The 11,932-nt window shown below is 35.6% G+C and overlaps 1 protein-coding gene and 1 non-coding gene across 2 annotated transcripts in view; both read left to right on the forward strand.

Annotated features, from left to right (window-relative positions):
- Nucleotides 1–9,454, forward strand: part of LOC133191061 (uncharacterized) — a 31,760-nt gene extending 22,306 nt beyond the window's left edge. The window contains exons 4-5 of the mRNA XM_061326741.1: nucleotides 630–716; nucleotides 8,835–9,454. Coding sequence (XP_061182725.1) covers nucleotides 630–716; nucleotides 8,835–9,159 — 412 coding nt within the window. The 3' untranslated portion in view covers nucleotides 9,160–9,454. The remainder of the gene's footprint in view (nucleotides 1–629; nucleotides 717–8,834) is intronic.
- An 81-nt stretch (nucleotides 9,455–9,535) lies between these two features.
- Nucleotides 9,536–9,608, forward strand: Trnat-ugu (transfer RNA threonine (anticodon UGU)). Its single transcript has one exon. It is a non-coding gene; the product is annotated as a tRNA-Thr (tRNA).
- The last annotated feature ends 2,324 nt before the right edge of the window (nucleotides 9,609–11,932 follow it).

Below are 11,932 nucleotides of genomic sequence, written 5' to 3' on the forward strand. Positions count from 1 at the left end.
CATTACCAACCCTGAAGAGGCCTGTCTGGACCAAACTTGCATTGATGATGCATCTATTGATGCACACTACCAGACTTGCTTCTGATGCTGGATTTGACACATATTTTTAAGTTGAGTGATCAGGTTAAAGATTTTGAAGCAGGTTCAAGAAATTATAAAGGCCTACCTGGACCAAACTTGCATGGATGATACGTCTAGGGATGCACACTACCAGACTTGCTTTGGATACTGGATCAGAGTACATTTTCCAGATGAGTGACCAGGTTAAGATTTTTGAGCCAGTCCATTCCTAGGTAACTAATGACCATAGGTGTGTGGATGATGCTTCAAGGGAAGCACACTACCAGACTTGTTTTGTATGATAGATTTGGCCTGCATTTTCCTTATGTCTCATGACCAGGTTAAAGAGTTTAGAGCAAATCCATTTCCAAGTAACTGCAAGCCCTATCAGACCAAACTTGCATAAATGTTGCATCTAGCGATGCAGACTACTAGGTTATTTGTTTAGTGTGGGAATTTGCTTTACTTGAAGATAACATTTGATAAGGTGAGCTATGTAATCTTTGATTACCAATGTTTTTCTTTCTTTTTTTTTTTGGTTATAATTTTCACCTGATATTTTGTTGTAGTCCTTGTAGCTCCAAGCATGATATCAAGGGCATTCACTTTTTCCAACAGTGGATCAACAGTTCACTTGAGAGTCGATATTTACCCATGTAAGTATATGTTTAATATTCCTGGTTATTGCTTCATTTTCTCATTGTTATTTAAAAGGATATGAAGATTAATCCATGAAATCATTGCTAAAATGTCTGATGTATCTTGAGTAAATTTAAATTAAGGAGGAGAAGGACCTTGAGCTGAAAAAATACTTGTCATTCAATTTTTTTCATATTTTGTATATTTCTAATTAAGTATGTCCCACATATCTTAAAGCAGTTATATCATTAGATTTCTAACCTTATTTTGGAGATATTGATTGACAAATACTATGCCCTACAGTATCTAAGTGGAGTTTTAATTCTCCATGTTTCCGTGTGCATTACTCTGTCCATAATGGGATTTTTTAAGCATACATAAAAAATATCAAAGTGGACATGTGTCTTTTAAAATATTTCAGAGTATACCTAGGATTTAAAATTCGAAAAAGCAAGTTTTGTCTATCACACTGCATCTGGATAGGGAAAATTACGCACTTTTTAAGACAACTTAAACAATAAAAAACGTAATTTACAAAAAATTCTATCATTCAATATTTTTTAATTTACGTTGAAATGCAAATCCTTCAAATTATTGATTAACTGTAAAAGTTTCGAATGATGAAGCTGACCTCCTTATTTCACAGGACATCGTTAAAGAGGACATAAGCGTGACAAAAACTTGTCATGTTACATTTCTCGGGTACGGGAAAAACCAACTATGACGTCACACGTAAGCTAAATAAGCAAAATAAGATATACCTACATAAGATTTCCGTCATCAGCCATGCAAAAATAATTTTTGTGTTCCCCGTTTCTCAAAATATTTCATCATATACTGATTATGACCTGTTTTTACATAATAATACCGCCCCTCTGTTCACCGAGTATGATCTTGCTGTACTAACAGATCGTGTATGACGTCACCGACTTGTTGGACGCGCAGTTTAGGGAAACAGAGGAGTGGATCAATCTTTTTCATAATTTGTTAATATTTACAAGAATGTTAAAACTGTTATTTTTTTTTTATATAAGATGGTAATTAAAGTTAAAAAATTGTCAAAAAATTATACAAGAACTGATGCTTTACACGTTTTGCACTTATATAAACGGAGACTATGACGTAGTAAAACAGAGTCATGTGACCATGTGTCCTTCATCCCCTTAAAAAGAAAACTTTGTGGCTTATGATGTAAACTAATTTTTTTGTTTTTTTGCTTGTTTGTTTTTCAAAATTAAAGTTGTATCCTTATTTTAAAAAATTTAAAATCACAGTTTTTTTCAATAACATCAAAACGTACAGTTTTTCTACACTTTATACCACCATTCCTCACAATAAATTAAAAAAAACTATGCTTTTTGATATCATAGAGTACAACTGCTTCTTCAATAACAATGGAACTGGGAAATTTTTGTATCTTATGGTTGGTTGTCAACAAAATTACTTTTGTTAAAAATCATTCCGATTCCACACACAAGTACAATGTACTCTGAAGTTGATATTCAAGGACGCTGGAATTCCTCATTGACAACATCTATGTAGTCTTCGGAGACCAGGTTTTCCAACAGACTGTTGGAATGCCAACTGGCACTTAGTCTAACTGAGCTCCTATATTAGCCGACCTGTTTTTATGCCCCGCCATGAATATGGCCGGGGCATATAGTGTTTGTCATGTCCATCTTCTCTCCTTCTGTCCTTCCACCCTTCCGTCTGTCTTTGCGTCACACTTTGCGTTTAGCTCAGTTCAAAGCTTAGTTTCAAAGAAACCATACAAGATATTGTTGTCAAACTTTATATGTGGATACATACTGATGTAAGGTATTCAACTGCATCAACATTTTTTGACCTTGACCTTTTTAGCTCACCTGAGCTGAAAGCTCAAGTGAGCTTTTCTGATCACCCGTTGTCCGTCGTCCGTCCGTCTGTCCGTCCGTCTGTAAACTTTTCACATTTTCGACTTCTTCTCAAGAACCACGGGGCCAATTTTAACCAAACTTGGTACAAAGCAACCTTGGGTGAAGGGGAGTTTAAATTGTTAAAATGAAGGGCCAAGTCCCCTTCAAAGGGGAGATAATCAAGAAAATACAAAAATTTGGTGGGGTCATTAAAAAATCTTCTTCTCAAGAACCACTGGGCAAGAAAAGCTGAAACTTATCTGGAAGCATCCTAAGGTAGTGTAGATTCTTAATTGTTCAAATCATGACCCCCGGGGGAAGGGCGGGGCCACAATAGGGAATCCAAGTTTTACATTGAAATATGTAGTAAAAATCTTTAAAAATCTTCTTCTCAAGAACCACTGGGCCAGAAAAACTTAAACTTACTTGGAAGCATGCTGGGGAAGTGTAGATTCTAAATTGTTCAAATCATGACCCCCGGGGGTAGGGCGGGGCCACAATAGGGAATCCAAGTTTTACATTGTAATATATAGGAAAAATCTTTAAAAATCTTCTTCTCAAGAGCCACTGGGCCTGAAAAGCTGAAACTTACTTGGAAGCATCCTGGGGAAGTGTAGATTCTAAATTGTTCAAATCATGACCCCCGGGGGTAGGGCGGGGCCACAATAGGGAATCCAAGTTTTACATTGAAATATATAGGAAAAATCTTTAAAAATCTTCTTCTCAAGAGCCACTGGGCCTGAAAAGCTGAAACTTATGTGGAAGCATGCTGGGGTAGTGTAGATTCTAAATTGTTCAAATCATGACCCCCGGGGGTAGGGCGGGGCCACAATAGGGAATCCAAGTTTTACATTGAAATATATAGGAAAAATGTTTAAAAATCTTCTTCTCAAGAACCACTGGGCCAGAAAAGCTGAAACTTATGTGGAAGCATCCTGGGGTAGTGTAGATTCTAAATTGTTCAAATCATGACCCCCGGGGGAAGGGCGGGGCCACAATAAGTACTACCGGGGGGGGGGGGGGGGGGAAATCAGGTGAAAAACAGCAAGGCCAAAGTTACTCAGGTGAGCGCTGTGGCCCATGGACCTCTTGTCTTTGACCTTGAGTCCACTTTTCTTAAATTAGTGTTAAGCTCAGTTTCAAAGAAAACATTCAAGATATTGTTATCAAACTTCATATGCTGATATATACTGATGATAGTTATTCAACTGCATCAACATTTTCTGACCTTGACCTTTCCTTTGACCTTGACCTCACTTTTCTTAGATTAATGTTTAGCTCAGTTTCAAAGAAACCATTCAAGATATTGTTACCAAACTTCATATGCTGATACATACTGATGATATTCAACTGCATCAATAATTTTATGCCCCGCATGAATATGGCCGGGGCATATAGTGTTTGTCATGTCCGTCTTCTGTCCTTCCGTCTGTCCTTCAGTCACACTTTGCGTTAAGCTCTGTTCAAAGCTTAGTTTCAAAGAAACCATCCAAGATATTTTTATCAAACTTCATATGCTGATACATACTGGTGAGAGCTATTCAACTGCATCAATATTTTTTGACCTTGACCTTGACCTTGAATTAACTTTTTCTTAAATTAGTGTTTAGCGCAGTTTTAAAGAAACCATTCATAATATTTTTATCAAACTTCATATGCTTATACATACTGATGTAACCTTTTCAACTGCATCAACAATTTTTGACCTTGGCTTTCCTTTGACCTTGACCTCACTTTTCTAAAATTAGTGTCAAACTTCAAATGCTGATACATACTGATGTAAGCTATTCAACTGCATCAATATTTTTTCACCTTGACCTTTCCTTTGACCTTGACCTCACTTTTCTCAATTTGTGTTTAACTCAGTTTTAAAGAAACCATTCATAATATTTTTATCAAACTTCATATGCTAATACATACTGATGTAACCTTTTCAACTGCATCAACATTTTTTGACCTTGACCTTTCCTTTGACCTTAACTTCATTTATTTTAAATTAGTATTCAGCTCAGTTTTAAATAAACCTTCTGAAATATTTTTATCAAACTTAATATGCTGATACGTGTTTATGAGAACTATTCAACTGCATCAAAGACATTTGACCTTGAACTTTTCTGGGACCTTGACCTCACTTTTCTTAAATTTACATTTTGCTTAATTTTAAAGAAACCATTTAAGATATATTTATGTAAGCTTATGCACTTATACATAATTTGGTGAGAATTTATCATCTATATCCAACTTTTTAGCTCACCTGAGCCAAAGGCTACATATTCCTATGTAAAAAATTGACCCTCTGTTGTAGCCCCATCCTACCCTCAGGTGTCATGATTTGAACAAATTTGAATCTAAACTATCTGAGGATGCGTCCATATTCATATGACTAATCATGGCCTTTGAAAAGAAGATTTTTATCCCCCGCTTTTACGAAAGTGAGGGACATTGAATCTCGTTCATCTGTCAGTCTGTCAATCTGTCAGTCTGTCTGTCTGTCTGTCAGTCTGTCACAAAAACTTAAACCTTGGTCATAACTTTTGAATGAGAAGAGATAGGGCTTTCATGTATCACATGTACATTTACCTGTGTCAAGACCTTTCCAAATATACTATGATTTTTGACCCTGTGACCTTGAAGTTTGACCTACTTTTCAAAAATTTTATCTTTGCTTATAACTTTTGATTTAGAAAAGATAGGGCTTTCATATTTGGTATGTGCATTACCTGTGTCAAAACCTTTCCAAACATACTTCATGACCTTGAAGTTTAACCTACTTTTCAAAAATTTTAACATAACTTTAAATTGGTCATAACTTTTGAATGAAAAAAGATAAAGCTTTCATATTATACATATATATTACCTGTGACAAGGCCTTTCCAAATATACTACAATTTTTGACCCTGTGACTTTGAAGTCTGACCTACTTTTCAGAAATTTTATCTTTGCTTACAACTTTTGATTGTGAAAAGATGGCTTTCATATTTGACATGTGAATTACCTGTGACAAGACGTTTCCAAGCATGCTATAATTTTTTACCCCTTGACCTTGACCTTCATGTTTCAAGTATTTTCAGGTAGTGTAGATTCAAGTTTGTTCCAACCATGACCACTGGAGGTGGGGCAGGGCCACAACAGGGGAGTCAAAGTTTACCATAGGAATGTTTTGGATATATCTTTAAAAATCTTCTTTTCAAGAACAGCTAAGCCATTATTAGAAATATTAATACAGAAGTATCCTCAGGTAGTGTAGATTAAAGTTTGTTCCAATCATGACCCCTGGGGGTAGGGCAGGGGCACAACAGGGGGGTCAAAGTTTACCATAGGAATATATAGGAAATATCTTTAAAAATCTTCTTCTCAAGAACAGCTAAGCCATTATTAGACATATTAATACAGAAGTATCCTCAGGTTGTGTAAATTAAAGTTCTAATCATGACCCTTGGGGGTAAGGCAGGGTCGCAAATGGGGGGGGGTCAAAGTTTACCATAGGAATGTATAGGAAATATCTTTAAAAATCTTTTTCTCAAGAACAGCTACTCCATTATTAGACATATTTTAAGATAATATTAATACAGAAGTATCCTCAGGTAGTGTAGATTAGGTTTGTTCAAATCATGACCCCTGGGGGTAGGGCGGGGCCACAACAGTTGGTCAAGGTTTACACATGAATATATAGATGTAATGGAGTAAAACGCATTGAAGACTTCAAATAGTGGAATGACCTGACAACCCTTGGAATGGACTAGCCTAAGGGTATATAAGGCAAAGCTTTGGGAAAGTCAGGCATTCGGAAGGTAGCTGAAGAAGTTGGATGATGAATCAGCAATAAAGAAGTTAAGGTATTCCATCATAATTTAGTTTTGTTTGTATTCTAGCCTCTGATTGGTTAATATCCAAAAAGGAACACAAATTATTTCTGTATAACCTGGTTTAGTATGGGGACACACACCCCTGACAACCAGCTGAATCATCTGTATCCATACAATCCTCTCATTTCCATGGAAAATTCCAGATTTAATAAATGTACCTTTAACTTCAAACAGTAATTCGATCTTACCACATGTAAACAAACAACAAGGCTGCTAGGCCTATGTATCAGTTTTTACCTCCCCTCGCTTCCCATCACTTCCGTTACTTCCGTTACTACGGTTGTATTATTGAGCGGCAAATTTGAACTAATAAAAAGTAACGAAATTTTACACCCATAATTATTTAATGATTTTAAAATTAAATTATAAGGAATGACTCTAATTCTTGGCCAAATTATTCGAGTATAACCTGGTTTGGGTCAGTTTACGCTGTTTTATAATCCGCTTTGCGGGTTATAGAGCGTAAACTGACCCAAACCAGGTTATACTCGAATAATTTGGCCAAGAATTAGAGTCATTCCTAAACTAATAGCAAAAGATTCAATGAAATTGAATACATAACAGATGTGTAGGTGTTGAATACGCAGTATATTTAGACATAATTCCCATTTATTACTATTAGCACATAAGGGTGGGATGTGTCCTAATTTATGACCTTGAATTTTGGTAAGAGTTATCTCCTCTGTTTTTAATTAATAAAAAAAAAATCAATTTAAAACAAAAAATTTTCCCTGGTAAAAAATATCATTTTCAATTGTCATTCTATTTCTAATAAGTTTTAGTGCATTTTTTCACTACAGTATTTATTGATATTCTTATTATTTGAATTTTTATTTTTAAAAAATTGCTCCATAGACTTCAATGCAATCTTTGTTAAGTACTTAAGTTCTGGGTGTACTAAATCTGAAGAAGATTGAGACAACTGGTTCTTATCTATCAATGGGAACCTAGGGGAGATTAAGTACCTTACCCAGTCCCCATCTCTAGATGAAAGAGAAATTTAAGTACTATGTGATATACCCTCAGACATAGCTGTCCAATCATTAACTCAGACAGAGTAAAAGGAAAACCTATATATCCCTTGTAAGAACCTGGTCATACACATTACATAGGAAATATCTTTGAAATCTTCTTCTCAAGAACAAATAAGCCATTATTAGTCATATTTATACAGAAGCAACCTTAGGAATTGTAGAATCAAGTTTGTTCAAATCATGACCCCCCAGGGGTTGGGACACGACAGAGGGTCAAAGTTTTGCATAAGAATATATAGGAATCATCTTGAAAAAATCTGCTGCTGAAGAACAGCAAAGCCATGATTAGTCATATTATTATAGGAGCATCCACAGGTAGTGTATGAATTCAAATTTGTTCAAATTTATGGTGCTGTGGGTAGGGTGGGCCACAATGGCCAATCAGAGTTTTTTACATAGGAATACATAGGAAAAAAATCTTTAAAATTCTTCTATTTAAGAACAGCAAAGCCTTGATTAGTAATATTGATATAGAAGCATCCTGAGGTAGTGTAAATTTAAGTTTGCCCCCCCCCTAAAACTTTTCAATATATTGAACTGATTTTTACTTCTTCCTAGCCAGTGTGCTCAGGTGAGCTATGTGGCCCATAGGCCTCTTGTTGGAGATAACGTCTTCCAACAATCTGTCGGAATTTCCATGGGTACCAATTTTATCTGTCCATCATACAAAACATGACATACAATCAAGACAGTTACAATTTCATCCCAACCACTTAGACACCGAAAACAGGGGACCAAAATTCTTTGAATTTGTTTGTATTTACCTTTACCTTCCCAATGACCTTTGTCTTTACTTAAAAAATAAAATGCTTTCTTTGGTTGTTAGTAAGGGAATTAATGTTGCAGCTGTTGCAGCAAAAATGCATAACCAGCGTAAGCGGGTTATGTAATTTTTTTTCTGCAATAGCTGCATTGTTAATTCCCGTACTAACAAAGAAAGAAAGACAATTTATTGTATATATTTATATCTGTACAAATAATCATTTAAAGTAGGATTTAGTAGATGAAATATTGTCTTATTGATATGTACGTCATTGTACGTTTCATTGATGGGAGAGCCACTGCTCAATAAATCTGTAGAGGTGAGCGGTGTTTACTAGCTGATAAACGGCAATGGTTTTCTTAAGAAATAGAGGAGATAATATTTAATGGATGTAAATATCATTCATTGTGTGTAAAACTCAGTTTTAAAGGAACTATTCAAGATATTTTCTTTAGACAAGTTTTCATGTTACATTACCACTGAACCCTGGGTGAGGCATTCCTATGGACATATTTGTAGCTTCATCATACACAAATAATCATTGATTGCTGTTTTAGCATTTGCTCTTTAATTTCAGATGCCTTTCCTGCCACAAACAGATCAGCTGGTCTTTTATTCCTCCTCCACCATGTCTATTTATAAACCTTTGGCACATGGACATAAGAATGGAATGTGTACCTCCAGAGATCCACATTCTAAATCAGATATACAGATTGGGTGCCATCTATATTAATGCAAATAAGCATTATACTGTCTGGGTCAGGAGGCCTGAAGGAATGACATTTTATGATGACAGCAATGTGGATTCACAAGACAAGTACTCAGGAAGATTTGATTATAGCAAGGAATTTCCAGGACGTGGAAAACCATGCTTGGCCTCTTACTACAGTGTACATTGCTGATAATAATATTGTTGATAATTGAAAACATTGGAATAAAATGCTATTTATTTAATCACTTCTGTGCCACATGGCCGATTTTAATCCGATCGCACAGTTGCGTAGAGTGCCACGGGGCCAATTTTGAACCTATTTCATTGAAATGAATTGTGGTTATGTATTTCTTTTACTTTTATCTAACGTGAATAATCATTTAGCCTCAGTAAGTTTTATATTCCATAATATTGGAGATTTCATGATTTATTTGTAGAATAACTTGAAAATTTCTGGCAAATATTAATGAAATAAAATTCATGGCACTGACGATTCCAAGAATTTTTTCTGATAAATGAGTTGTTATTCATAATGTACTGTAGAAGTTTGGGCTATACGGACCATCGGCCTTGGTAGCTCAGTGGTAGAGCATCTGACTTGTAATACAGGGGTCCCGGGTTCGATTCCTGGTCCAGCCATATATTTTCTTTATGCATTCCTCCTTTCCTACTACATATGATGGCCAGTGTGAGTGGCCTTGTTTAGGGTTATGTATAAATTAGTAAGTCCTAACACGCCCATGAACTTGTGTCTTCGAGGTCGAAGACTGTTTAAGGAGGAAGAGATTTGGAAATTCGGGCTATACGGACCATGGATATCTACCTAGGTAGCTCAGCGGTAGAGCACCTGACTAGTTGTGCAGGGGTCCCGGGTTCGATTCTTATCCAGCCATATATATATTTTCTTCAAGGATTCCTCCTTTCCTACTTCAGTACTACTAATTTTTTTTTGGCAGTATTTTGCAAAAGTAAATGTATATTGTACATGAATTCATTCTGATTGTATTCTTCATACTACTGAAAATTCAGTATAGACATACACTTGTCTTTTATTACAGCAACGGTGAGGGGTAGACTTGACTTTACCTGTCCCAAGATCTGAAAGATACGTGCACCCATTGCACTATGACGTAAGATTTATGTCATTCAACTGATAAGGGTAAGTCTAGCACACACTCGACTGCTAATAGGGTTAGTCTTGCGCCGACCCGAGAGATAAGGGTTAGTCCTTGCACAAGTATTAGACTGATTATGGTTAGTTTCGCACCCATTCAAGAGATTGGGCTTAGACTTCGCACACTATAACTATTTCACTGATTAGGGTTAGTCTAGCACCTGCCTGGAAGATTTGGGTTAGTCCTCACATACCATCCATTTGCAGGGATGGGGTTATCGTAATCAGTAATCGTAATCACCTGTAATTGATTACAGTTTGCTGTGTTATCAAGAGTAATCAGTAATCATGCATTTTTGTGATTACAAGTAATTATACCCCAGCTCCAAAGGACAACAAATTTTGGTCACAGTTTTCTCAGCAACAACTCATCGCAGATGCTTAAAATTTTAGCACACTCTTTGTTTAGGCATGTCATATGGTGGGATTCATTTTTGTGCGATTGCGATGTCAACTTCCTGTTAATCCGTGCGTCTGTCCATACCATACGTAACAAATTTTGATCGCAGTTTTCTCAACAATTACTCATCGCAGATGCCTGAAATATAAGCACATTCTGTTTAGGCATGCCATATGGTGGGATTCATTTTTGTGCGATTCCAATGTCAACTTCCTGTTAATCTGTGCGTCTGTCCATACCATAAATAGCAAATTTTGGTCGCAGTTTCCTTAGCAACTACTCATTGCAGATGCTTGAAAGTTTAGCACGCTCTCTGTTTAGGCATGCCATATGGTGGGATTCATTTTTGTACGAATCCGATGTCAACTTTCTGTTTATCCATGTGTCTGTCCATAAATGATCTTGTGTATTCAAATCAAAGCGGGGGTATTATGAGAGAGCATTGGCTCACAGACTTCTTGTTTAATCAATTACTCCGAAAAAAAGTCTTGTAATCATCGATTACTTTTTGATTACAGTGGTTAAAAAAAAGAGAATAAAATCATGGTCTTTCATGATATTCAGTGCATATTTTTTTCAGTCTGCAATTTTGTTTATAAGCAAAAATTATTTTGAAAATGATAGGCTATATATAGAATTTTTATAATCAGGTCTCCTTGTTTTGTTGACCATGCACTCACTGTAGGCCTTTCAACTGCCGCTAGGGTTCGATGTAAAGAACAATAACTCATTACCGAAACTTGTTTACAGCGGGTCCGAGGTAGTCAATTGTTTTTAAGCATGTCAAGTTTTAGCATTTCCAAAGTTCTCCTTCACTGTCAGCGGAATCCAGAGGTTTTTAAATTTAGCGCAAATATGATGTAGTTACCGACACTGTACAATAATACACAAGTGAAATTTTAAATAAAATTATAAAGTGGAATCTACCCCCCCCCTTCTTAATTTTAATTTAAACAATATTTTATTCACAGGTGTAAGAGTGAATAGGATTGGGCAGCAGGCTCAGCCTATTTTAGCCCTCTCCCTACATCAAGGTCAAGGCAAGTACATAGTAAATTAATTATTAAAGCAAAAGTAAGAATGTACAAAAGAAGAAAGCAAAAACAAAAATGAACAAAGTTACAGAAGGCAAAAGAAGCAAAATTAGAAAAGGAAAGAAAAAAGAAAAATAATAAAAAAAAAAAATAAGCAAGAGTACAAAGTAGTACCGGTTTGGAAATATTCAGAGTATTACAATATACCACATATGTATATGACAGTGATTATATAAATCGCTTTGTTGCTACAAATATTTGTATATTAATATCAAGTCCATGATTAGAACTACCATTTAACAATAAATCACTTTCAGATATATGGTCACAATTTATAATATTATGTATTGATTGA

This window comes from Saccostrea echinata, unplaced genomic scaffold, assembly GCF_033153115.1.
Source record: "Saccostrea echinata isolate AGI-Se365-2 ecotype Australia unplaced genomic scaffold, CSIRO_AGI_Sech_v1 ptg000023l, whole genome shotgun sequence".
Lineage (NCBI taxonomy): Eukaryota > Metazoa > Mollusca > Bivalvia > Ostreida > Ostreidae > Saccostrea > Saccostrea echinata.